The sequence below is a fragment of the Martes martes genome (genome assembly GCF_963455335.1).
Source record: "Martes martes genome assembly, chromosome: 18".
Taxonomy (NCBI): domain Eukaryota; kingdom Metazoa; phylum Chordata; class Mammalia; order Carnivora; family Mustelidae; genus Martes; species Martes martes.
Genome location: NC_137906.1, coordinates 8,448,050 through 8,475,766, shown reverse-complemented (window position 1 = coordinate 8,475,766; position 27,717 = coordinate 8,448,050). Strand labels below are relative to the sequence as shown.

General features: G+C 42.7%; 1 protein-coding gene across 1 annotated transcript; it reads right to left on the bottom strand.

The window, feature by feature from the left end:
• Window positions 1–205: 205 nt before the first annotated feature.
• ZCWPW1 (zinc finger CW-type and PWWP domain containing 1) lies at window positions 206–23,406 on the bottom strand. The gene is made up of 11 exons (XM_080829913.1): window positions 23,290–23,406; window positions 16,531–16,647; window positions 15,673–15,793; window positions 14,949–15,024; window positions 14,230–14,334; window positions 13,190–13,273; window positions 12,499–12,565; window positions 11,963–12,066; window positions 2,309–2,369; window positions 1,437–1,571; window positions 206–703 (listed from the first exon to the last, which is right to left on the bottom strand). Exons 1-11 carry the CDS (start codon window positions 23,399–23,401, stop codon window positions 396–398), a joined length of 1,290 nt encoding a protein of 429 aa, XP_080686039.1. The 5' UTR covers window positions 23,402–23,406; the 3' UTR covers window positions 206–395.
• Window positions 23,407–27,717: the final 4,311 nt, after the last annotated feature.

Here is a 27,717-nt window from a genome sequence, read left to right as displayed (position 1 = left end):
AGCGCTTTTCTCCAGGCCCCGCGCCTAGTCAGTGGCTGAGCCGGGGTCTGAGCCCAGACCTGCCCTCCCCGACGACGGCCTTCTCCCAGGACTCGGGTGTCCCCGTCTTCCCAGATCCCTCAGACTGTGCCAGCCTCCCACAGACACAGGGACGTGCCCCGGGGAGCAGAGGGGAGGGAGGGAAGCCGAAGGGAAGCCCGGGGTTAGAGACCAGCTGTGGAGAGCTGTAACCTGTTTTATTAACACGGGAACTGCACAGCTGGGACTTCGGCCAGTTGACCTGTGGCCGGTGACCAAGCCCCACACTTAGCAGCTTCTCAGGGACCCTCTGAGGGGCTCCCCCTGCAGCTGGCAGGGCGGGCGGTGAGAGAGCAGCAGGGCCCCGGCGCACACAGCTATTCCTCGAAGAAGGCCAAGGTGAAGTCCCCGGCGGAGTCTCCACACCACGGCTCCTCCAGCCGCTCCGGCTCTTGCCCAGCATCTTCCAGGAACTGCTCCAGGTCCAGGTCACTGGAGGTGTCGTCGTCAGGGGGGACACTTCCAGCCTCCTGAGGACACTTCCAGCCTTCCTTCCCCACCACGGGACAGGCCCCACGATGAGCTGGTGGGGTCAGGTCCTTTGGTACCATTCTAGCTTCTTCATCCTCAGACAAGCTGGTTACTGAGGCTTTGCTTTGAGGAACTTTAAATTTTTTCTTAGGGCCTGGATGAAAAAGTGATGAAACTGAGAGTCCTATTAGGCCATTGTGAGATTTTACAAGTCGAACTCCTAAATTCCCATTTCCATAAAAGTCTCTGGGAACGAGGCCTGTTCTCAATAGAAAGAAAATGGGCTTTGGTATTAGAAAGACCATGGATCCAGACATATGCTAGTCATGAGTCTTGAGCAAATTATAAACCCTTTGGGGCCTTAGTCCCCTTATCTCTAAAATGGCAACTGTCCAGCCATAGAGATATTGAAAGAATTAAAGGGAACCAGCAAGGAGTATCTACCTAGCCAGCTCACAGCAATACTCAACAAATGTCAGGTCCCCCCTCCTCACCATTGTCCTGTCCTTAGATCAAATCCATCAATAACCATTATGTTTCTACAGGGTGTGCTACACTCTCCAATCTGAGATGCCTGATTTTTGTTTAAGATTTTATGCCTTTGAGAGAGAGACAGACAGACAGAGAGAGCACAAGCAGGGAGAGGGAGAAGCAGACACCCTGCGGAGCTGAAGATCACCACGCCCCCCCCACCCCGCCCCGCCCAGGACCTGCAGATCATGACCTGAGCCGAAGGCAGATGCTTAACTTCTGAGTCACCCAGGCGCCCCTAATTTTTGTTCTTTTTAAAAGTAGTGAGAAACTATAAAGTTGAGAAATGATCCGGGGAGGGGAGACACAGACTTGAACCTCCTCTCCCATAGTTCTGCCCAGACCCTGAGCCTTACCCGGCTGGTCAGGCTCCGATTTCCCATGCCCTTCTTTCCTTCCTATTATGGATACAGGAGGAGCTGCAGATTCATTTCCCAGAGATCTCTTCATCCTCTTCTTTTGCAGGGTCCCATCTCGTCCATCTGCTAGGCCTGCATCACCCCACCCCAACCATGAAGGACATTTGTTTATTTCCCTCCAAATGACAGCTCAGCAACGGTCCATGGACTCCCCTCAGTTAGCCTCTGCCTGCACCCTCTGCTCATTCTCAATCAAGGGAGTTATCTTGGTTCCCTCCTTTTCCCCAAATCTATCTATCTCTCTCTCCCTCTCTCTCTCTTACTCTCACTCTCTCCAACTGACCTCCTTCTTTTTTGGTCCTGGACCCTCTTCACCATATGTTTTTCCTCATAGCCTCCTTCCTCCAGGAAGTCATCCTGCCTGGCTAAGAATTTTAAGACATTCATTCCACCTTTAACCTAAGATTTTATAATCAGAACAGAGAAGCAAGGAGGCTACAGCTTCCCTGATGACACTAGTAGGATTCTTTTTTTTTTTAAATTTTATGTATTTATTTGACACAGAGAGAGAGATCACAAGTAGGCAGAGCAGCAGGCAGAGACAGAGGGGAAGCAGGCTCCCCGCTGAGCAGAGAGCCCGATGCGGGGCTCGATCCCAGGACCCTGAGATCATGACCTGAGCCGAAGGCAGAGGCTTAACCCACTGAGCCACCCAGGCGCCCAACACTAGTAGGATTCTTGACCATTTTTGCAGATTTTAGAGCTGAGACAGTCAGTAAGATCCAGTGACCTCCACACCCCTCCCACTGTCTGCTTCTGCTCTGCCTTAATGGTACCACGTGCCTTACCTGTTCAGCTGGCTTGCTTACCTCTTGCCTTGGGTTTTTTGGTCTGAATTTTGGCTCGCTTGGGACTGGGCAAAGTTGGGTCCTAAGAATGGGAGACAAAAATAAGAAAATATAAATGAAGTCATATAATTGTGTTTTTAATAGAGTGGGATGCTATGGAAATGATGAGTGGTTAAGGGAGTCAAACTGAATTCTGTAGCTTGATCCTGTTTAAATCAACGACTACAAAGATAAAACTGTTCTCCCTTCCATTCTATTGGTCAATAAAAAGCTTTATAGAGAAAGAAATAAAGTTAGGCCATGAACATGATAAAAAAAACTATTAAAAATTGAATCAATGACTAGACTCTTAAGGGTTGATCACTTCATAGTACATATAGATTTCAAATTATAATGTTGTACCCCTGAAACCTATACAGCGTTATAGGCCAATTTTGCCTCAACAACAAAATAATTAAAAGAGAAAGTAAAAAAATCCCTCTTTCAGGACTTCCAGTTTCCAGTTCTATGTGTAAGAGGTTTGGAAGTCATCACTCTATCAACAAGTTAAAAAAACTGTACAGACTGAAAAATCAACAACTATTTTATTTTGATCAAAGAGAGAATGGGGTGCCTGGGTGGCTCAGTGGGTTAAGCCTCTGTCTTTGGCTCAGGTCATCATCTCAGAGTCCTGGGATCGAGCCCCACATCAGGCTCTTTGCTCAGCAGGGAGCCTGCTTCCCCCTCTCTCTCTCTGCCTGCCTCTCCGCCTGCTTGTGCGCTCTCTGTCAAATAAAGAAATAAAATCTTTAAAAAAAAAAAGGTAGGGGGAGGACACAGGGCCACCAAACCACTGTCCTCAAGACTGAAGAGACAGGGATGCAAATGCAGGAAGTCATACCCTACCAGGGCAGAGACTCAGAAGCAGAAGAACCAGCACTTCTCACAAGAACCAGTTCCAGGGCAGGAAAATCTCAACAGTACTAAATAAATTGTTCATCACAGACAAGTATGGGAGTTAAAAAAAAAAAACAGTGTTGCCCAGTCTTATAGCGGCTTCCAGACCTTTGTGGGTTTGACCTCCAGGAGTCTGACCATGTTCTCCCAGAAAATATCAGAGAAAAATCCCTTCATGCTTCCGGCAGAAGGAAGAGCAAAGGCAACATTTTGAAATACAGGCGAGCACTCTTCTTCTGAGAAAGGCCTTTTCTCAGGAGAAACTAGTTAACCACAGCCTAATCTACCAAGATATTATCAGAGACTGACTGTCCAGGGGGAAGAGAAATATTTAACCCCTGCCACTCTAGCCATCCTGTCCCACCTAATAGGGGGGAAAACACTGAGAAACACTGCGAAGTTCACAGTCTAGAGCATGGGTTCATTTAAAGACATGAGATCTAGGCTTGCCTGACTGGTTCAGTTAGAAGTGGATACAACTCTTGATCTCAGGGTTGTGAGTTCAAGCCCCACATTGAGTGTAGAGATTATTTAAATAAGTAAAATGTTTTATTCTTTTTTTTAAAAGATTTTATTTATTTACTTGACACAGAGAGAGAGAGATCACAAGTAGGTGGAGAGGCAGGCAGAGAGAGAGGGGGAAGCAGGCTCCCCACCAAGCAGAGAGCCCAATGCGGGGCCCGATCCCAGGACCCCGAGATCACGACCAGGGCCAAAGGCAGAGGCCCAACCCACTGAGCCACCCAGGCACCCCGTAAAATGTTTTAAAGAAGAAAAAAGACATGAGACGTAGTAGTAGGACCACAGAACACATTCCCTCCCCTGACCTTACCATCACACTACTAAAGGCATATTTAGGGATACCTGGGTAGCTCAGTTTGTTGGACATCTGACCCTTGATTTCAGCTTGGGTCATGATCTCAGGGTTGTGGGATCAAGCCCGACTCGGGCTTCACATTCAGCAGAGAGTCTGCTTAAGATTCTCTCTCCCCCTGCCCCTACCCCCACTGGCGCTCTTCTCCTCCTCCCCTGCCAAAATAAATAAATAAATCTAAAAATAAATACATAAAGGCATATTTACAACCATTTCTTTTACCTGGTATATTGTGTCTGGCAATCAATAAAAAACTAGTGCACCAAAAGGCAAAAAGAAAAAGCGGGGGCGGGGGGGGGGCTGCCTGGGTGGCTCAGTAGGTTAAGCCTCTGCCTTCGGCTCAGATTATGATCTCAGAGTCCTGAGATCGAGTCCCACATCGGGCTCTCTGCTCAGTGGAGAGCCTGCTTCTCTCTCTCTCTCTGCCTGCTGCTCTGCCTACTTGCGATCTCTCTCTCTGTCAAATAAATAAATAAAATCTTAAAAAAAAACACACACAATTTGAACAGACAGAACAAATATCAAAACAGGACATGGCATGGAATTATCAGATTGGAATGAAATCAAAGATGATTAAAATGTAAAGGGCTCTAATGGATAAAGCAGCATGCAAGAACAGATGGGCGATGTAAGCAAAAGGATAAAAATCCTAAGAAAGAATAGAAAGGAAGTGCTAGAGATCAAAAACACTGTAATAGAAATGAAGAAAATGTCTTTCGTGGGCTTATTAGTAGACTGAATTCCCGAGCTTGAGGTTATCTCAACAGAAACCTTCAAAGCTGAAAAGCGAAGAAAACAAAGACTGAAAAGAAAAAAAAGAACATCATATCCAAGAATTGTGGGACAACTGTAAAATGTGTAACGTATGCACAATGGGGATACCAGAAGGAGAAGGACAAAAGAAAGAAACCCAAGAAATACTAAAGGCAATAATGACTGAGAAGTTTCTCAAATTAATGTCAGACACCAAACCACAGATTCGGGAAGCTTGGAGAACACCAAGAGGATAAATGCCAAACAGCCCCATGCAGGTGTGTTATTTTCAAACTATAGAAGATCAAAGATAAAGAAAAAGCCCTGCGGATTAAGGAGTATACTTGTTGCGATGAGCACTGATGATGTATGAAGTGCTGAGTCACTAGACTGTACACCTGAAACTAATATTACACTGTATGTTAACTACCTGGAATTTAATAACTTTTAAAAAAAGGGGGGAAAAAAAAAAGAAAAGGCCTTGGAAGAAGCCAAAGGAAAAGAATACCTTACCTGATATGCTAAGGAAGGGAAGAAAATGGAATCGCATAAAATGCTCAGTTAAAGCCACTTTTGGGGTGAGGAGGGGCACCTGGGTGGCTCAGTCGGTTAAGCATCCAACTCTTGGTTTTGGCTCAGGTCATGATCTCAAGGTCATGAGATCAAGCTCAGGGTCCACCCTGAGCATGTACCCTGCTTAAGATTCTCTCTCTCCCTCTCCCTCTGCCCTTCCCTACCACTTGCACACACACCATCTCTCTCTCTCTCTCTCAAAACAAAACAAAACAAAAAACCATTTGGGGTGTGCCTGCCTGGCTCAGCTGGTAGAGCATAAGACTCCTGATCTTGGGGATTGTAAGTTCAAGACCCGCATTGTGTGTAGAGATCAGTTTAAAAATAAAATCTTTTTTAAAAACCCAAACACAGGGTGCCTGGGTGGCTCAGTGGGTTAAAGCCTCTGCCTTCGGCTCAGGTCATGATCCCAGGGTCCTGGGATCGAGCCCCGCATCGGGCTCTTTACTCAGCAGGGAGCCTGCTTCCCCCTCTCTCTCTGCCTGCATCTCTGCCTACTTGTGATCTCTGTCTGTCAAATAAATAAATAAATATTTTTTTAAAAAAATTAAAAAGAAAAAAACAAAAAACAAAACCCGAACACTTGGCTGGAAAAGAATGGAAAAAAAAAATGGACACAGATAGAATATCAGGAAGGATATAGTTGAACCCAACAACAGCACCAATCAACTGGATATAAGTGACATCTACAAATTACTTTGTTATATTCAACAACAGCAAAATACATGTTCTTCTCAAGCTCACATGGAGCATTCACCAAGACTGATCGCATTCTGAGCCATAAAACAAAACTTAAACAAAATTTAACATACTTAAAAGAATAGAAATCATACAGTGTCTGCTCCCAAACCACAACAGAGTTAAACTAGAAATCAGTAACAGAAAGATAACTAAAAAGTCCCCAAATAATAAAGATTAAAAAACACACTTCTTTTTTTTTTAAGATTTTATTTATTTGACACAGAGAGAGGTCACAAGTAAGCAGAGCAGCAGGCAGAGAGAGAGGGAGAAGCAGTCTCCCTGCTGTACAGAGAGCCCGATGTAGGGCTCGATCCCAGGACCCTGAGATCATGACCTGAGCTGAAGGCACAGGCTTAACCCACTGAGCCACCCAGACACCCCTAGAAAACACACTTCTAAGTAACACATGGGTCAAAGAAGAAATCACAAGAGAAATTTTAAAATACTGAACTAGGGATGCCTGGATGGCTCAGTTGGTTAAGCGGCTGCCTTCGGCTCAGGTCATGATCCCAGCATCCTGGGATCGAGTCCCACATCGGACTCCTTGTTCAGCAGGGAGTCTGCTTCTCCCTCAGCCTCTGCCTGTCACTCTGTCTGCCTGTGCTCTCTCTCTCTCTCTGACAAATAAATAAATAAAATATTTTTAAAAAATAAATAAATAAAATACTGAACTAAATGAAATTTAAAATATAAACTAAATGAAAAAGAAAACAATTTATTAAAATTTGTGGGACACAACAAAAGCAGTACTTAGAGGAAAATTTAGCACTGGACACATACATTAAAAAAGAAGAAAGACCTAAAATCAGTAGTCTAAGTTTCAGCCTTGGGAACTAGAAAAAGAAGAGTAAGTTAAATCCAAAGTGAGCTGGAGAAAAGAAATAATAATAATTGGAGCAGAAATTGATGAGGTTATGAGAATAGGAAATTTGTAGAGAAAATCAATGAAACAAAAAGCTGATTCTTTGAAAAGATCAATAAAATTGATAAGCCTCTAGTCAAACTAAGAAAAAGAGAGAAAGGAAAAAATTACTAATATTGGAAAATATACTACAGAGTCCATGAACATTAAAAGGATAATAAAGGAATACTACAAATAATTCTATGCAAACAAATTTGATAACCAAGAGGAAATGGACCAATTCCTTAAAAGATATAATCTGTCTAAATTCACACAAGAAGAAACAGACAATCTGAATAGGTCTATATCTATTAACAAAATTGAATCAGTAACTAGTAGTCAACCTTCCAAGACAAAAAGCACCAGACCTAAGTGTTCACTGGTGCATTACACCAAACATTTAGGGAAGAAATTATGCCTATTCTCTATAACCTCCTTCAGAGAAAAGTAGCAGACAATACTTCCTAATTCTATGAGGCCACCATTACCTGAATACCAAAACCAGACAAAGACATTACAAGAAACCATGGACCAATGTATCTCATGAAAAGAGATACAAAAATCCTCAACAAAACATTACCAAATTAAATCCAACAATGTACAAACAGAAGTATACACCATGAACAAATGGGATTTATTCAATTCATGCAAGACTTGTCTGACATTTGAAAATCAATGAATGTAATCCATCACATTAATGGGCTAAATAAGAAAAATCACATGATCGGGGCACCTGGGTGGCTCAGTGGGTTAAAGCCTCTGCCTTTGGCTCAGGTCATGATCCCAGGGTCCTGGGATCGAGCCCCGCATCGGGCTCTCTGCTCAGCAGGGAGCCTGCTTCCTCCCTCTCTCTCTCTGCCTGCCTCTCTGCCTACTTGTGATCTCTGTCTGTCAAATAAATAAATAAAATCTTAAAAAAAAAAAGAAAAATCACATGATCATAACAATAGATACAGAAAAAGTGCTTGACAAAATCCATGATCATAACAATAGATACAGAAAAAGTGCTTGACAAAATCCAACACCCATTCACGGTCAAAACTCTCAGTAAACAAGGAAGAGAGGGTGACTTCCTCAACTTGACAAAGAACATCTACAAAAAAACTAAAACTGGGGGCTCCTGGGTGGCTCAGTGGGTTGAGCCTCTGCCTTCAGCTCAGGTCATGGTCTCGGGGTCCTGGGATCAAGCCCCCTATAGGGCTCTCTGCTCAGTGGGGAGCCTGCTTCTCCCTTTCTCTCTGCCCACTTCTCTGCCTACGTGTGATCTCTTTCTCTCTCTGTCAAATAAATAAATAAAATCTTAAAAAAAAAACACTAAAACTAGTATCATACTTAATGCTGAGAAACTAGAAGACTTCCCCCTAAGATCAGGAACAAAGGAAGGATATTCCCTCTCATCAATCCTTTTCAACATCATATTGGAAGTTCTAAGTAATGTAGTTAGACAAAAAGAAATAAAAGATATAGATATTGGGAAGAAATACAGTTGACCCTTAAACAATGCAGGGGTTAGGGGTACTGACCCCTCACACAGAGGAAAATTTGTACATAACTTTTGACTCCCCCATAACTTAAACACTAATAGCCTACTCTTGACTGGAAGCCTTACCAATAACACAGATGATTCACATGTATTTTGCACATTATATGTATTATATGCAGTATTCTTACAATAAAGGTGGAGAAAAGAAAATATTCAAATCGTAAGGAAGAGAAAATGTATTTACAATACTGCACTATATTTATGGGGGAAAAATCCACCTATAAGCGGACCCACATAGTTCAAACCTGTTCAAGGATCAACTGTAAAACTGTCTTTGTTTGCAGATAACATAATCACCAAATAGGAAAATCCAAGAGAATCAACAAAAACTCTAGAACTAACAAACGTTAATAGTAGGCTGCAGGTTCATATATAAAAGTCAATCACTTTCTTATATACCAGCAATAAACAAGTGGAATTTGATATTGAAAACATAATACCATTTAGACTAGCACCAAAAAATTTAAATACTTAGGTATAATTTTAATATGTGCAAGATCTATATGAGTAAAATTACAAAAATTCTCATTAATAAAATCAAAGAATTAAATAGATATTCCATGTTTGTGGATAGGAAAACTTCATTATTGTCAACAGTTAATGTTTCCCAGCTTGACAGAGTTAATGCAATTCCAAACAAAATCCTAGCAAGTTATTTTGTAGGTACCAACAAACTGATTCTACAGTTATATGGAAAGGCAAAAGACCCAGAATAGCCAACATAATATTGAAGAAGGACAAAGCTGGAGGACTGACCCGAGCCAACTTTAAAACTTATTATAAAGCGACAGTAATCAAGACAATGTAGAATTGGCCAAAAAAAAAAAAAAAAAATGGGTGGGTGGGACAGAATAGAAGGCCCCAAAATAGACCCACATAAAAACAGTCAGCTGATCTTTGACAAGAGAGCAAAGGCAATGACAGTCTTTTCAACAAATATGCTTGAAAAACCGGACATCCACATGCAAAATAATGAACCTAGACATAGACCTTACACCCTTCACAAAAATTTACTCAAAATGTATTATAAATCTAATGTAAAAATGTAAAACTATAAAACTCTGGAAAATAACATAGGAGAAAATGTAGATAACCTTGGGTATGGCAATGACTTTTTATATACAACACCAAAGGCATGATCCAAGAAAGAAACAATTAATAGACTAACCTCATTAAAATTAAAAATGTCCGTTCTGCAAAAGACAATGTCAAGAGAATGAGAAAACCAGCCACAGACTGGGAGAAAATATTGGTGAAAGACACATTTGATTGAGGACTGTAATCTAAACACAAACAACTCATAAAACTCAACAATAAAGAAAATAACCCAATTAAATAAATGGACCAAACACTTTAGTGGGCACATCACCAAAGAAGATATAGATATGGCCAATGGGAATATGAGAAGATGCTCCAGATCATATGTCATCAGGGAAATGCAAATTAAAACAACAATGAGGGGCACCTGGGTGGCTCAGTGAGTTAAAGCCTCTGCCTCCAGCTCAGGTCATGATCCCAGGGTTCTGGTATCAAGCCCCACATCGGGTTCTCTGCTAGGCGGGGAGCCTGCTTCCCCCTCTCTCTCTGCCTGCCTCTGCCTACTTGTGATCTTTCTCTCTGTCAAATAAATAAATAAAATCTTTAAAAATAAATAAATTAATTAAAACAACAATGAAATACCACTGCATACTTATTAGAATGGCTAACATCTGGAACATTGATAACACCAAATACTAGCAAGGATGTGAAACAACAAAAAAATCTCATTCAGGGGCGCCTGGGTGGCTCAGTAGGTTGAGCCTCTGCCTTCAGCTCAGGTCATGATCTCGGGATCCTTGCATCAAGCCCCACATCGGGCTCTCTGCTCGCGGGGAGCCTGCTTCCCCTCTCTCTCTCTGCCTGCCTCTCTGCCTACTCGTGATCTCTGCCTGTCAAATTAAAAAAAAAAATCTCATTCAATGCTGATAGGAATGCAAAATGGTATAGCCACTTTGGAAGACAGTCTGTTCTCTTACAAAACTAAGCATCCTCTTACCATACAATACAAGCAATCAAGCTCCTTGGTATTTACCCAAAGGAGCTGAAAACTTATGTTCTCACAAAAACCTGTATGCAGCTGTTCATAGCAGCTTTATTCATAATTGTCCAAATTTGGAAGCAACGAAGATGTCTTTCAGTAAGTAAATGGATAAATAAATATGGTACATCCAGAAAATGGAAAAATTCAGAGGAAAAAAAAAAGATACAAGCTATCCAACCATGAAAAGACACAAAGGAAACTTAAATGTATATTTCTCAGAAGTCAGTCTGAATAGAATATACATGCATGATTCCAACTGTATGACATTCTTGAGACAGTAAAAAGATGAGGCATTGTCAGGGGTTGCAGGGAGAGGGGTGAATAGGTCGAGCACACAGGATTTCTAGGGCTGTGAAAATATTCTGTATGATGCTACAGTGATGTACACATATTGTTCTACATTTGTCCAAATCCATAGAATATAACAACTCCAAGATTGAACCCTATTGTAAACAGTGGACTTTGGGTGATTACAATGTGCCAGTATAGGTTCATCCACAAACAGACAGACCACTCTGCTGGGAGTGTTGATAATGAGAAAGGCTATGCATGTGTGCAGACAGGAGGCATATGGGAACTCTCTGTACTTTTCTCCCAATTTTGCTGGGAACCTAAAACCACCCTTTTAAAAAGTCTTTTTAAGTACTTTTTAAAAATCTGTATTTCAGGCTTGGGTGCTGGGGTGGCTCCGTCGGTTAAAGCATCCAACTCTTGGTTTTGGCTCAGGTCACGATCTCAGGGTCATGAGATCAAGCCCTGCATTGGGCTCCCACTCAGCACGGGGTCTGCTTGGGATTCTCTCTCCCTCTCTTTCTGCCCCTCTGTCCCACACATACACAGTCTCTCTTTCTCTCAAATAAAGAAATCTTTTTAAAAAAATTTTTAAATCTATATTTCATATGTTTAAAAAAAAAGCATAAGGAAGCAAGTGAATGAATATTAAGCCACTTAAGATTAAGGGTCCACACAAGGGAGGACAGAGAGTGAAGAGAGGCAAACTGCTATTCTCTGAAATGGCTCCAGGAAGAACCAAACCACTACATTAAGATCTGAGATGATAATCAAGAAATAAGTTCCTGGAAATGTGAGATATTAGAGAGAATAACTGAGGAAGGAGGAGAGTCTCCTTCCCTGAAGACCCCTAAGAGATAAGACCAGCTAGTAAGCTAGTAACCCTAAGGCAGGCACAGGATGGTCCCCTACCAAATAGAAACCCATGCCAACCAGATGTCCTACAGGAATCTCCTAAAAGCCATCCCCAAGATCAGTCTTACTTTTTTCTCTTCCTCCTCCTCCAACTCCTCTGCCTCCAACTCCGAATCTTCCTCTTCTTTCTCCAGGCAGGAATCTGGGCTGTTAGCCCCAGAAAGCCTTAAGTCTGGAACAGGAATAGGAAGGAAAAGCTAAAGAATTGATCCAATAAATTAGATGATGAGTTAAAAGCGCTAATCCCAGAGAAGCAGTCTTCTAACTCTGCCTTTCAAGTCCCAGTGGTCTTTTCTCCATAAAACATGGCCCTAGAGTATCACGGCTCCACCTTTTCCAACGTCCCACCACTCTTCAACATGCACCCACCCTCCCCACCCTCTTTTTTCCTCCATTCCTCTCTTCCCCCATCCCTCTATCCATCCATCCACCCTGGACACTCGGTCAATGGCATTCATGGACAGCCTCCTATTAGAGAATCCAGAACTAGGTGGATGACATTGGATACAAAATAAAGGTTCAGTTGCTGCCCTCATGAAGGACCTCCCTCTCTATGTCCTCTCCTCACCTCCCTCTCTAGTCCTCATCCTCCTACTGATCCTACCTTTTCCTTCCCCACTACTGTCAGATCCATTATATCGGCTCCGGAAACCAAACAAATTAACCCGTTCCTGAGGGAACCGAGAAACAAAAGCATCAACCACTATCTCCCGGGGATAATTTTTGCCCTCTGCCTTTAAAACTTTAGTTATGGACTTTATATTCATATTCTATACCATTTTTACTTGAAATTTTGTGTTCTATTTATCTCAATTTCTTTGGAGATCAACTATTATAATACATTATAATATGATCTTTACATTTTTTATATTATGTTATATAGTTATATGCTATATTATTATAATCTCTTTTTTCCACTTTTTTAAAAAATTCAGTCTGTCATTCTCCACCATACCCCCCAAAGGCAGAATTTGAGGATAAACATTGACCCTGCATAAAAGAGAGGTTAAGACACATTCATCTGAAATCTAAAGTTAAAGAGGGAGGTAGGATGCCTCCTACTACAAAATGTCTCTCTGTGGAATGAGAGAGGATACTATTTGTCCAAGGGTAGGGGAAAGAATAAGTGATTTAAGGAGTCAAGGGAATCTGACCTGGGAAGCAAAGACTAATTCTAAGACTAAGACTGGATAATGGGAAAAGACAAGCCACTTTTCTGTAGTACAGAGTATATGGTTTGCTTTGTGTCCCAAGTCCCAAAGTGGAGCAGGTGTGTGGTCTGAACATTCTCCCACCTGAATACTGATCTGTTCTGCCTCTTGAGCCATCGTCAGGGCTGCTCCCAGCTTCTGGGTGCAGTCCTTGTTCCTGCACTTTTTCTGAAATAGAGGAAGATTAAAGTCAATGATGAATATTAAAGAAGTGACTCCAACATACTACTACTCACCAGACAGGATCTTTAAATACGTTTATTTCAAGTTCCTGGTATTGATACGATACTCCTATTCTTAATATTTTGAGCTTAGAGACATAATCTCCCTTTATTTCCCCATAACAAACCTGTTATCAATTGCTAACGATACAGTCAACCAATATTTTGGTGTCCTCTCCACAGTAAATCCCATGTAAATTTGGAGAGGCAAGATTAAAGGAGCTCAAGTGATTCCACTGTTAAGCTTCTCACAAACTTCTTCAAATCCAGATGCTTGGTTTAATACTGCCTGATATTTGAAGGCCCCCAGAGCTGCCGGACCTCTGCTCATTTCTAAGGCTGGTTGAAACCAAAGAGCTTATAGGCAGGAAACATTATTTAGTTCATTCATTGGTTCTCAACCAGGGGAGGTTTTGCCTCCCAGAAGATATTTGGTGATGTCTAGAGACAATGTTTTTGGTTGTCACAACTGAGGCCATGGGCAGGAGCATCCCTTGGCTAGATGCCAGAAGAGCCCAGGGATGCTGTTAAACATGCTAAAATATAGAAGACAGGCTTTCACAACAAAGAATTATCAGGCCCCAAATGTCAATGGTACCAAGACTGAGAAACCCTGAGTCGATATGTGCTCTCACTTCCGCCACACCTGACTGGACTAAACTGTAGAAAACTGCCCTCTTCAGGAAGACTCCCTGCCTGCAGGCAAGGAAGGAGACTAAGAAAAATCATTATCCTGTTGCAACCCTGGTAGAAAAAAGAGTCCCTCGTGAATAACTTCACCCTTGCACACTTGATCAGACGTGGGACTTTCTCCCAACACAGCTTCTCCTGGGAGAAAATCAGGTTAAATAAAGGACAGACTCAGTTTTCAGGTTCCCTGTATTACCCCCAAGGGTTGCTTACCATTCCGGCTAGCTCCAGGGACAGCTCCTGGAAGTTCTTCAGCATGTTGACTGGAATCCAAGCACGAGAGACTGTTTCTCCAAAAAATGTCACGTGGTATTTAGACTGAAATTTAAAAAAATGGTTTTCTAATGGCCTCTAGTCCTTCTCCTTGCTTTGGGCCTCTAGCCAGAAAAGGCGGTGGAAGAACTGAGGATTCATAAAAGGAAGGAGGTGCTGGTCCTCATCTGATGCCATAAACCTGACCCAACTAGTCCACCTCAGTCTGCGGCTTCCATCCTGACCTCAGAAATCCTAGCCAAAGCACATTTATCAGAACCATAAATGTCCTAGTAATGGTTAAATATTTATTTTTTTATAAAGATTGTTATTTATTTGACAGAAAGAGACACAGTGAGAGAGGGAACACAAGCCGGGGGAGTAGGTGAGGGAGAAGCAGGCTCCCTCTTGAGCAGGGAGCCTGAGGTGGGGCTCGATCCTAGGACCCTGGGATCATGACCTGAGCCAAAGGCAGACACTTAACGACTGAGCCCCCCAGGCACCCTAACGGTTAAATATTTAACTAGATACAAGTTTATTTCTATATGTGGGTAGTTATTTCTGTCTTTGTCACTCTAGGTAAGTGTCTGTTTCTGCTGATGTCTGCTGGCTATGTCTAACTCTGTACACCGGTTAGGACGGATTTGCTCATTACTCTGGCCTGAGCCAGGAAAACTCACCGGCAGGGAATCAAGATGAGAAGCAAAAAGAAAATATTCTCCCAGGTCAGGATCAGATTCTACCATGCCTGGCCACCTGGAGAAGACACTCAGGTTTAGGGACAGAAGAGGAAGGGTTTAGAAGGACACCACACAAACTCAACAATGCATACGTACAGAAAGGGGAAATAGGTTTTGCAAAAAAAAAAAAAAAAAAGAAAGAAAGAAAGAAAGAAAAAAGGATCTCAAAGATGGACATCCCTCCCTTGTGGATCTCCCTGAATAGTCTACCAAATGACTAAAGTGACCTCTATCAGTGTACAAAGAAGCTCAAAATCTTCCTAGTAAGAATAGGCCTTCCACCAACCCTGAGAAAAAAATCTTCTGATTAGGGACATCTCTAAAGAAGAAACTCTCCTACCCTTCCTCATTCTCTCTACTTTATATACCTGTCATATCTCAATGTTTAAACAATGACTTAAAGCCGCCTTCCTTTTTCTACCCATTCAGGGTAGAATTGGTAGACTTTTTTTCCAGGGAGATACCACCTCCACTGTGAAACCTCTAGAAAATGCATTCTTTCAAACCCACCAGGGCTTCGTACTTTCTCTCTTCCTTCATCCCGTGTTCTTTCTAAGGCAGGTATCATCTGCGTTATAAGTGCTCTCTGTTTCCTTCCCTCTCTGCTTGAATCTACCACTTTCAAGTGCATGAAGGGTTCTCTGACTATGCCATTGTGCCCTACCAGGGGTAACCATATTGCTTGGCCCAGATGATGGATCCTGGGATGTAGGAGGCATAGGCCACATCACTCTCACGCCCTGTCCAGGACTCCTCCGGGATGTCACAGCGATTATACCTCGAGTCTGGCAAAAGAGAGAGGGAATGAAGGGAAGGAAAACTCCATCAGGGAAAAATCTGGATGGGCAGAAGAGAGGACAAGAATATGCAGCAGGTGGGAATCAAAAGGGCATCTGGGAGACGGGCATGGTGGGAGAACAAAGACCCCTGGAGGAAAGGCAACTACAGCTAGAGGAGAAGTGATGCCTCCTTGTACTTTACAGAGATTCCACACTTCTGCCTATATCCCATATTATCTGACCCTGCTTCCATCTACATAACATCATGACAGTCATTTCTCTGAGACTCTGTTATCTCATCTGTAAGAATAATTGGGCTGGGCTAGATCATCATAATCTCTTCCAAGTGGTTTCAAACATTCTCTCTCACCTGCTTTCCCCCCATGTGCCCCATACTCCTTCTTACCCACCAACCCAATACAATCTAATCCACCAACCTAATACAATCTAATCAAGACCAACTGGGTCAGACTAGTACTGAAGAATGGGGAATTCACTCAGAATCTATGTTTAGATCCCAGGCCCTTCCCCACAACATAACTCTACAGGGTGTGTGCTTCTAGCCCATTATGCCAGAATCATCTTGATATGACAGGATGATCCCTTCCTCTCTCCCAAACACTACAAGGACCCCTGGAATTATAATTACATCTATGACATCTTTAATCTAAGGGATACATACAGAGAAAGGGGAAGAACCATTAAAAATGAAAAAGAAAAAAAAAATCTCCAGTCCTTTCTACCTGTATTCTGGTCACAGGACCAATTATCTGGAAGCACTGAGGGGTCAACGTTCCCACAAAGCCGCCTCCATTTCTCACAGTTTGGGGAGGAACACTGGACCCAGACAAGACATTGACCTGTGAGGGAAAAAAAAAAAAACTGTAATGAAACAAAAATATGCCCTTCCTTCTTCAGTCCAACTAAAATCAATGTACCTCCTTCAAAATCACGTGGCCTTAGGAATCAACTAGTCTAATCCTAGACTTATAAGTGGGAAAACTAAGCTCAGAGAAGATAATTGACTTGCTAAAGATCAGTCTAAATTGGTGGCAGAGCAAAATTCAGGCCCCCGGTCTCAAACATCTATCTTTCTCCTGTGCCAAACTATTAATCTCTCCTTCCCCCAAGGAGAAAAGGAGCATTTTCTGTATTGATGGTTCTTGGAAAGTCTGGCCAACATCTTTCTGGCTAGTGCCTCATTCTCTGCTGGCCTGTCACTACTGGAAAGTTCTTTTGAAGGGCTAACCAGCATCTCTTTTGTGTACAACATCCAGAGTTCCTATCTGAATCCCAGCTGATTTATCCGTCACCAAATCACCAAGTTGTAGTCTTTGGGACCAACAGCCATGAGTTTAACCCCTTCCAAAACACAGAGATAATAAGCCTACCAACTCAACCAACTATTTACTTCATGCCTTGCTCAAAGGCCAAGCATTCCTTTCATCCATTAACGTCCAAACCCTTATCCCCAGCTTTCTTTATCCCAACATCTACTAAGTTGACTCAATGTCCCTCGAAGGCTCTCCTCTCTCCGTCCTACATTCCTCCACTATGTTCTCTGAAATTCTGATAAGAGCAACAAAAAGCCCACATACCTTCAACTTCTTCTCTAACATCCATCTCCTTTTCGAAAACTTGTGATGCACTAATGACAATGCCCCTACCCAACCCCACCCACACACAGCCCTCAAAGTGGAGTCTGTTCCCTCTCTCACACCCCAGGCCAGGAAGTGGGGTCAGCATCATCCTTACTCATCACCACTTCCAGACCATTACTATCCTCCTTCCTATAAAAACCCTTCCTTCCTTGAGATCCATGCCATGGGATTACACTGCCCTCTCATCCCCCTTGAAAAAATGCTGGCATCTGGTTTAGCCTTCTCCTCCTCTCCACCTCCTGCCCTCATTCCAGATGACCACTGTTCTCACAGGGGTACCTTGAAGAAGCATCCCATTCTCTGAGTTCCTTGACCTTTTCCTCCATGCTATCTCGGTAACGCACTTCACTTCTATGATGCACTCCCCTCCTGCGTGCCCCACTCGGTCATCCGTAGTGACCTCACACACCCCAGAACCACTTATCCAAGCAACCCTACCTGATAAAAATGCCCCACCCTTCTGCCTCACTTGCTCAAAGACTGCTAAGGAACTTTCTTTTTATCTAGATCACCAATCCACTGGCCCCTAATTTCTACCCAATCTAGTAGCGACCTCCTTTCTTCACCATACTTACTCAGGTTTGAGTCCTGAGGTTCTCTTGTAGGCATCTTCAACTCCTGTGGCTTCTGTCCTTCTTCCCACCCAGGTGGCCAAACACAACCCTGAGTGAACACATTCTACCTTTCCTGTGCCTACATTCATTCAACTGAGCATTGCTAGAGAAATTATAACCAGGCACCTGGGTCTGCACCATACCATCACAATTAATAATATCAACAAATAAGTTTCTCCAGTAAGTTCACTTGCCCACTGCCAAGTTTTACCTTCCATGTCTGAGCATAAAGGATGCCCTCCATCAGCCCTCAGAGAAGCGGTTGACTTACAGTTGGGTCCTTTCAAAGCAGCTCATACTATGTATCACATTCTGAATTATTTTATTTTGAAGAAAAAAGTACTGGTTGGGAATGATACATTAGTCTGAAAAGACAGCTGTAGAGTCTGGAACACACACGTGTGTGTGGCACCACAACAGCCACCATGGGCCTCTGAGATCCATGCCTCCGCTGCTGCTAGTAGGCGAGGCCTGCAGTGAGTGACAGGCAGCCAGGTCACTTGGGGCCTCCCTTCTTCCATGATGAACTCCTGGGCAGCCCATGGCTGCCACCACCCCCATCCCATGATGGTGAGAACACCCAGTCCAAACAGATCTTTACCTTCTGCCTCAGCAACCAGAGAGAGTTGAACAAGGACCGAGACAGAAAGACTATGATTCGGAGTTAGAGGCGAATACTGCTGGGCGATTCACAGAGAGCCCCTGTGGACCTGGCTCAGGCACAGACCTCCTGTGAAGGTGCCCATCAAGCCAGCCCTACCTCTGGGCTGATGGACATGGTGTCAGGACTCTGACACTGGCCCAGCTGGCCCAGGTACGCTGGAACCTTCTGTACTGGCTTCTTACCAGGGTTTTCTTCTGGCCACTATGTGCTGGCATCTTGTGTCTTTGATATGATAATATACAATCTGGAAACTTTGTATACGTAAAAACAGAACAATACCATCCAAAAAAGCCAAACCAAACCAAAACAAAACAAAATGAGCTGCCAATAATAGTTTTTTTATGTTTACAGAGGAGACCTAGCAAGACTAGGAAAAAGAAGGGAAGAGGCCAGGGACCATAAAAATAAACACAAATCAATAAAATAAATGGTTGGTGTGAAAATAATGAATACTCATGAGCAAATGAATTGAGGAAACGTCATCCTAATGATGTAGAATTAGGTATTTGTGTGGCTTGGGATAAAATTTACAATGACAGCAACACACAGTTCTTTCAAGTTTCCTTTCAAACAACTTAGGAGAGAGGATGATGTGCCCTAGAAAACTGAGGCTCACGACACAGCTCTATGATAATGCAGACTCACAGACACCCTAAGAGCATTTCAGCGGACACACGTTTCCTTGGGTTCTGTGGTCCCTCCTCCTTCCATTTCGCCCTCACCCCCTCTTTCTGGAAGCTCCCTTCTCCTTCTCCACTCGGTCTCCAAATGTTGGGGTTCCAAAGCCCAGTCATGGGCCTTCACTCCTATGCTACACTTTCTCCTAAGACAAGCTCACCCATTCCTACAGGTTTGAGACCCTTCTCCACACCTGACCATACACAGAGGTATAATACTTCCGACTTTTGTTCTGAGCTCCAGATTCCCAGAGCCACCTTGATTTTTGACATCACTATTTGGACGTCTCACAAAGATCTCAAACCTAACAGGCCCAGACCCAAATGCTTGATCTTATCCCATAAATGTGTTCTTCCTCCACTTTCCCCCACCTTCTCTCACATAACTGCTCAAGCCAGAAACCAATCATCTTTAACATACTCTCGCCTCGCTCTCACACAATATCCAATTCATTACCAAGTTCTGACAAGCTTACCTCTAAAACATATCGTAAAACCATCCACTTTGGTTTCCACTTTCATCATCCTCATCCAAGCCACCGAAGTATCTAATCCTAAGACTCACTCGTCTACTCTTGTCCCTACCTACTTCATTCTCCAATTAATCACCAAAGGGAGTCTTTTAAAACATTAATTTGATGACATCACTCCCCTGGGGAGGACTCGTCCGTGGCTTCCCACCGCACGGAGGATAAAATCCTCACTTTGTACATTCATCCAGATCCACTTTCCTGCCTCGCTTCTCCTTGCTCTCTGAACTCCAAACACGATCCTTTTAATGCCTGGATTATACCAAACTGTACTCTCCCTAAACTCTTTCTCCTACTCCTGCTCCTCCTTCAGATTTTAGCTCAACGGCCATCTACTTACAGCTGCATTCCCTGACTGGCCCAGTCTTGACTGGATCCCCCTTATTTCCTGCGATGACACTCCATTCTTTTCCCTCACTTCACACAAATGGGTTGTATTTATCACATACTGCCCCTTCTCCTTCCTACTCCAGGAGGACTCGCCTGTCCCCTGGCAACTGGAAGAAACAGGAACACCAGTCCGTTTATAGCCAGAGGCTTACACATTCATGACAATCACAATTCAACTCAACGAACACTGCCTAAAAGAAGTGGACTTTCCCTTTCCCGTGGAAAATCCAATCCTTCCCTAATACCAAGAGGTGAGGGGGATGGACCACCACCACCCACACTACCCAATTGCCCAAATGAGACTTACACCTCCAGCTCCTCATGTTACCTCATGTCATTATAACAAGAGCAGTTTATTGCCTTGGACCATCCTGTGTGATGCCTAGAGTTTTCTTTTTCTTTTTTTTTTTTTTTTTTTCGTTTTCAGAGTTTTCTTTCAAGTATGTACAAGTCCATTTTTGATGCAAGCCTGTTTTCCCCCTAGATTGTTAACTGTATTTATTTTCAAAATTTTAAACATACTAACATATCATTTGAACTCTTTTATTTCTCATTCTAAAATTTCCCAAAATTGGGACACCTGGGTGGCTCAGTCATTATCTGCCTTCGGTTCAGGTCATGATCCCAGGGTCCTGAGATGGAGCCCCGCATCGGGCTCCCTGCTCAGCAGGGAGCCTGCTTCTCCCTCTCCCACTCCCCCTGCTTGTGTTCCCTCTCTCACTGTCTTTCTCTGTCTGTCAAATAAATAAAATCTTTAGAAATAAATTAATAGGGGCGCCTGGGTGGCGCAGTCAGTTAAGCAGCTGCCTTCAGCTCAGGTCATGATCCCAGGGTCCTGGGATCGAGCCCCACATCGGGCTCCCTGCTCAGTGGAGAGCCTGCTTCTCCCTCTCCCTCTGCCTGCTGCTCTGCCTACTTGTGATCTCTATCTCTCTGTCAAATAAATAAATAAATAAATATTTTTTTAAAATAATAGGAATAAATAAAATTTCCCCAAATTACCATGGTTATAACTTATAGTTGTTTATTACCTAATACACTAAAACCATGAGTTCTATGAAAGAAAGGATTATCTATTTTGTTCACCACTGTATTTCTAATACTTAGCATGCTGCTTGCAATAGAACATAAGGCATTAATAACTATGGTTAAAAGAATAAATAAATCTATATCCATGCTTATCTTCCTTCCATCTAATCTCAAAGGCTAAAGCGTCCTTTCTAAGAATAAGCCCTGTGGCTCTCTTCTCATTCCCTTCGATCTCTCCTTTTTTTTTTTTTTTTTTTTTTAAAGTAGGCTCCATGCCCAGAGTGGAACCCAACACAGGGCTTCAACTCACAACCCTGAGATCAAGACCTGAGCTAAAATCAAGAGTTGGATGCTTATCCCACTGAGCCACCCAGTCACCCCAACCTCTCCTTCTTCATAAACAGTTTTCCTTCAGCATATACATATGCTAAGGACACACAGGTCAAGTCTCTTTCTTTTAAAAGAAAGTTTAAAAAAAAAGAAAAAGAAAAAGAAAAACCTTCCCTCAACTCTATCCACTCCCTTCTATTTACCATTTTCTTCATCCTGGTTTTCACATCTAAACTAATGAAAAAGTACTTATTCTTCAACCAACTAAACTGGCAATTCACCCTTACCAACCCATATGGGTGGTCCAGTCAAGACCCTAGTAATGTCCTAATTATAACATCACTGGGCATTTTCAAATCTTTATCCTCTTTGATGTCTCTGGAGCACCACTGGACAAGGATAAACACTCCTTCTTTCTTGAAATTCTCTCCTCCCCTGGCATCTGTGATGTCATACTCTCCTAGACTTCCTTCCACCTCCAAAAGTTTTCTCTTAGTTCTTCGTTTTCTCCCCATGCAGCTCATTCTCTGCTCAAGCCCAGACATTATGTTCCACCTAAAAATTATGGGGTTTCTACCCATAGCTTTTCTCTTTGCATGCCATGTCTTCATCTTAGAAAATTTCATCCAGATTCCCAAACCTGTATTCCGGGCCCAGACCTCTTTCTCAGATGCTAAAGCTCATCACAGACCCCCCTAACTTGTCCAAAGCTGAATTCACCATCTGAAATGTGCTCTTTCTTCTATAGCCTCCATTTCAAATGATGGCTCTTTCAGCCACTCAGGTCAGAAAACAGGATCATCCCCAAGACCTCACTCTTCCTCACCTCTCAGATCTAATCGACAACCATATCCTACTGATCTTTCCTCCTAAAAATCCCAACTTTGTCTCTTCCTCTTCACTGCTATTGTCTATCTTCCTCCCTTGGATCACTGTTTCTGTGGGTCTAGTTGTGTGGCAGGGTGAGCTTTCTAAAATACAAATCTTACCAAGTTTTCCCTGCTTAATGCCAGTGGTTCCTCTTTACCTTTAAAATAAAATTCAAATTCCTTAGCCTGATATGTAAGGCCCTTTATGATCTGGCCCTTACACGCCTCTAGCCTTTTCTCCCCCTACAACCTCCTACCCCACACACACACCCAAAAGCTACAACCATTAGCTCTCCTCCATAACTCTGCCAATAAATATCACTCTGACTACCAACCCCCCTCGGTTCACCTGACTAAATTATAATTCTGACATATGGCTCAAACAGTATCTTTTCATGGAAACTTTTCCAGATCTACTCCTGACTTGCAGCTTTCTTGTTTGCCTTCCTCACAAGCCCGTTTCCCTTCCAACAGGCGTAGAACAATTTCTTCTGAGTTCATTCAGCACCGCCTAAAATTCCTGGTATATAGTAAGCACCCAACAACTACGGATTATACGGCTGAATAACTGAATTAATGAAATCTTTCTCTTCCACAGCAGATATCCCTGACAGGTAGCTGTGAGAGATAAATTACAGTCTTTGCAGAATTTTCTCCAGCAACCTAATCCTTGCCTCTCTCCATCTCTACCTTTGATTTTCAAGCCCAGGTACGTTTTCCAAATCATGCTGAGCTCACCAAAACCACTGCCTTCTCCATTTTGTTGGTTTCTGGTCTGAGAATCGTCTTGAACTGGTTTTTTCAGTTGGTCCTTCTGTCTCTGCTTGTGTGCACTTTGGACCTTTTCCATTTTGTCATCTTCTGGGAAGACAAAACAAAACATTGTAGGGGAGGGAAATGAAGAGAATCCCTGTAGATAGTAAGGGCCGGTGAAATAATGAAAAAGAATCATAGCCTAATAGTTTCAAGTCTTGGGCTGAAGATTCTCTGCCTGCCCACCATCCCATTCCCTAATCCCATGCCATAGGTTCTTGAGCCAGATGTTGAAGTACATCTGACTATACTCACGGGCTCTCTTCTTTGCTTCGCTTAGGGAAGGTCTGTTGAATTTCTTCTCAGAGAGGGCAGGATCTGGCTGGCTTGGCTTAGATGTCTTTATCACAGAGGTTACTCCAGCTTCCTTAGTGGCTGAAATCTCTAGAATATGAGGTACCATTACCCTCTCTCTGAAAATAATATTTTTTTTCTTTAATGAAAAGGCAAAAAAGGAGGAATTTGTCATACCCTCCTTTTGAAAAGAACCCAAGGGTAAAAGTCAGGATGATAGAAGAATCCCAGGCTCTCTAAGGCCTCCTGAGGTCATGTTACCCATCTACTTGCCTATTTTTCCCAATTCAAACAGGTATCTTTTCTGAGCTGAGAGAAATCCATAGAGATATGAGAATGACTACATAAACAGATAACCACGTACCAATACTAAGTCCACCCTGTGAGTGACTTGCCTCACTGGGATAAACTTACCCATCAGCATTATCATTATCAGTAGAAGAAGCAATTCCTGGTTCCTTGTCTAACTGGGTGCATCTTATGGGCTGGGCACAGGAAGTCTCTGTAAAATCAAGGCTAGATCCCATCTCTCCCCAAACAAAATACTATAAGCAGAGAAGCAATTAAGAAAATATTGACTCTGTTATTTCCAAACAGCAGCCTTCCACTAAAATGTCTTCCACTGTTGTCTGGAAGAGTCCACCTTTGGAGTTTTGTCATATCACAGAACTTTAAGTCTTTAAATTCTCAGGAAAAAACTACAAATCTGTATCTTTCGGCAAGCCTTTCCAGGGATAGCCAGGTAATGTCAATTTTATTTTGTGTACAGACCAGAAATTTTACATATTGTGTTTTATATCATTTGTTCCTGAAACTTTGTCTAAGAACAGAAGTACATCTGGGCACCTGGGTGGCTCAGTGGCTTAAGCCTCCGCCTTCAGCTCAGGTCATGATCTCAGGGTCCTGGGATCGAGCCCCGCATCAGGCTCTCCGCTCAGCGGGGGCCTGCTTCCCCCTCTCTCTCTCTCTGCCTGCCTCTCTGCCTACTTGTGATCTCTCTCTGTGTGTCAAATAAGTAAATAAAATCTTAAAAAAAAAAAACGAAAACAAAAAGAAGTACATCTAAGAATAGCTAAAAATGTCAGACTCTTCCCCTTCCCCTTCTCCTCAGGTCATATGGTGAAGTGCTCAGGGCCTACACTCCAGAGTTCTTTATTCCAAAAGTCAAATCCCTGAGCATATGTTAAAACAGTACTGGAAACAGAAATATACAAGAGTAGATGGAAACTAAGTTCTTCCAATCTGAGAAATACAAATTATCTTTTCTAAGTAGATTGTAAACATGTAAAAAGGAATTTAAGTTACATTTTTTTTTTTTAATCTGAGACTGCATTTATATTCTGAAGTCAAGGTAACTCACTTTTCTAAAAGCCTACACCTCCTGTCTAAGGTGGTTTAGCTATAGTCCTGTTGATAGAAGATGAACTATTTTAAAATATTTTAACGCCCATCTAGTGTTTCCTTACTTAGGAAACTGGAGGGAAGGAGAAAAGCTGTCAACTTACTCTACCCCTCAGATAACAGCTTGTCTAACTGAAATTCTTCTCTTACTATAAGCCATACCCAAGCACTCCTGGAAGGACTTCTGTAGCACAATCTGGACAATCTCCTCAAATTCTGCACTGGTGAGACTTGATCTTTCCTGCAGAGACAAGGGCAGAGGAGGAAACCCACTCATCTTTCCCCAGGTTTCCTCTCTGACAAGTCAGGGAAGACTCCTTTACATGAGGCAGTTACGTTTGCAAGGCTGCAGGCATGAAGTCAATGTCCCTAAGGATTCTATAAACTCTACCCCAGATTTCCTGGGAATAAAGGAGTTAAAGAAAAGGAAAAGTTTGTAAAGTCTCTGACCACTTCTACTCTTACCTCCATCCCATCTCAACCCCATACCCAGCCATTATTTCAAGCTAAAGGCTTTCATCAAGATTTTTTATTCTACCTCTTTGAGAAGAAAATAGAAGCCCCAAGAAGGGAATACGAAACTGCAAGTTCCCCTACGTAAAAGATTGTCTAGTCTAGATATCTAGGCGAAACTGTCCCACTAGAGCCCATCAATGGGACTGATACCTTTTCTTTCTTCCCTACTTGCTTGTCTTGAGGTTTTCCTTTATTCTCCTGGCCACTGCTTGGACCATTTTCTGTGGGTGCTTTCTCTTCCTTCTTCTGTAACCTGGCCTTTGGGGAACTGATCCCCACAGTGTCCTCTTCGGGTGGCTTAGGGCTGTAGCACAGCAGGCTATGCAATTTTGGTGCAGGTGGGGCAAAGGTTTTCTTTGGCCCCTTCCCACATGCTGAAAGAAATTTGATTATCCAATGGGATTTATGAAATAAGAGAGTCTAACACAGAAAGTGTTTGCACTGCCCATTGACTGGGCATGTCCTAATTATCCAGAAAGCTGTTAACATAATCAGATTACCAGGCCTCTCCTCTCCCACCCCACCCCACCCCCTGAGACTCAGATGAAATAGCTGGGAATGAGGCATAAGAATCTGTCATTTTACAAGGCCGTCTAGATTATTCTGATGCCAAGTTTAGGAACTACTGAGTAGTACAAAGGTGACAAATATCCACATGCAAGAAGATGAGTTATTCAAATGGAAATTTTAAAAATTTGCTCATTTTAACTTAAAGCAAAATTTTATGGGAGATTAGAAAAATTGGGAGAAAAAGAAAACAAACTAGTACAAGGAAAATTACACTGATCCTCCCAGGTATAAGTAATATCTTTCTCCTCTGAGTTTCCACAACACTTTGTGCCTCTCTGGTGGCATTTACCACATTCAAATTTGTGTTCTAACGATTAAAATGTCTTTTGTCTCCCTCTGAGCTCCTACATTTCCTGAGCTGGACTGCTTCTAAGTCACACACATTTCACTCAAAGTTTCTAGAAAAGTAATAACTTTAACAAAATGCACACAAACTGTATATGGACTGAGCTTCCCCTTGGTGGGAAGGGCATCGAGACGACCAAAGACAGAGAAAGAAGGGAAAACTGAGAGAAACGTACAAAACGTGAACTTCCTTTACTCTTGACTCACCTTCTTCACTTTGCAACGATGTCATTATTCAGCTCAGAAGCTACACTTTGTTGGTGCCTCTGTTAGAAAAAAGAAAGTAACTGCTAGAATTCCAATTGAACATGATTTTCAACTTTCTTCTGTCTTCTTGGGCTCAGGCTCTGTGCCTGGGACTCCTGAACTACATTTTCTGCCCTCTTGACTATACTTCTACCTCCTCAGTGCCAATCACATGCCAGAGGATAATGAGAGGTACTGTTTTAAAGATAAACAACAATCCCTAGTGTTTTAAGTGCCTAGAGTCATGTCCAACATAAGGCAGGCACTAGTCAACAGTGGAAATGATAATGGTAGCGATGCATTAAAAAAAAAAAAATGCAGGGGTGCCTGGGTGGCTCAGTGGGTTAAGCCTCTGCCTTCGGCTCAGGTCATGATCTCAGGCTCTTGGGATCAAGCCCTGCATCAGGCTCTCCGCTCAGCAGTGAGCCTGCTTCCCCCTCCCCCTCTGCCTGCCTCTCTGCCTACTTGTGATAGATCTCTCTCTCTCTCTCTCTCTCTGTCAAATAAATAAATAAAATCCTTTAAAAAAATTTACTAAGGAAATTTTGAAGATCTTATTGGCTTTATTCAACTTCGTGAATTGGGCAGCATCTGATCTAAAAGATACAAAGTACCTCAGAGAAGCTGTACGAAATGAAAAACTTGTACTGGCAGGAGAAGCAGGAACAAGGAAGTTACACTAGACAAAAAAAAAAAAAAATTAGCTATCGCAAGTCGACTTTCCTGTAGGAGATGGCAGGGGTCTGTTAGGTAGATTACCTAACTAGTGCTCATCAGGTAATCCCTGACGAGCTGTAAACCAAGATTCTATTTCTGGGAGAGCCAAAAATTTAAGTCTTGTTTTGGTGATGTAGGGCTTAATAGAAGCAACTGCATTTGGGGCCTGTTGTCTTGTTTTTAACAGATAGAAGTATAAGTAGTAGTAGTAGCAGCAGTAGTAGTAGTAGTAATATGAACAGTCCTAGGAGTTAAAAAGTAAGA

Bases quoted from the DNA above. Each gene is read 5' to 3' on its own strand.
- ZCWPW1 (XM_080829913.1), bottom strand. From the start codon at position 23,401: ATGGAAAAGGTCCAAAGTGCACACAAGCAGAGACAGAAGGACCAACTG. The intron at 15,025-15,672 runs GTAGGGCACAAT...TGTCTTCTCCAG, and splicing joins AAGCAATATGGTTACCCCTG to GTGGCCAGGCATGGTAGAAT. The intron at 12,067-12,498 runs GTAGGATCAGTA...TTCCTGTTCCAG, and splicing joins CAGTAGTGGGGAAGGAAAAG to ACTTAAGGCTTTCTGGGGCT.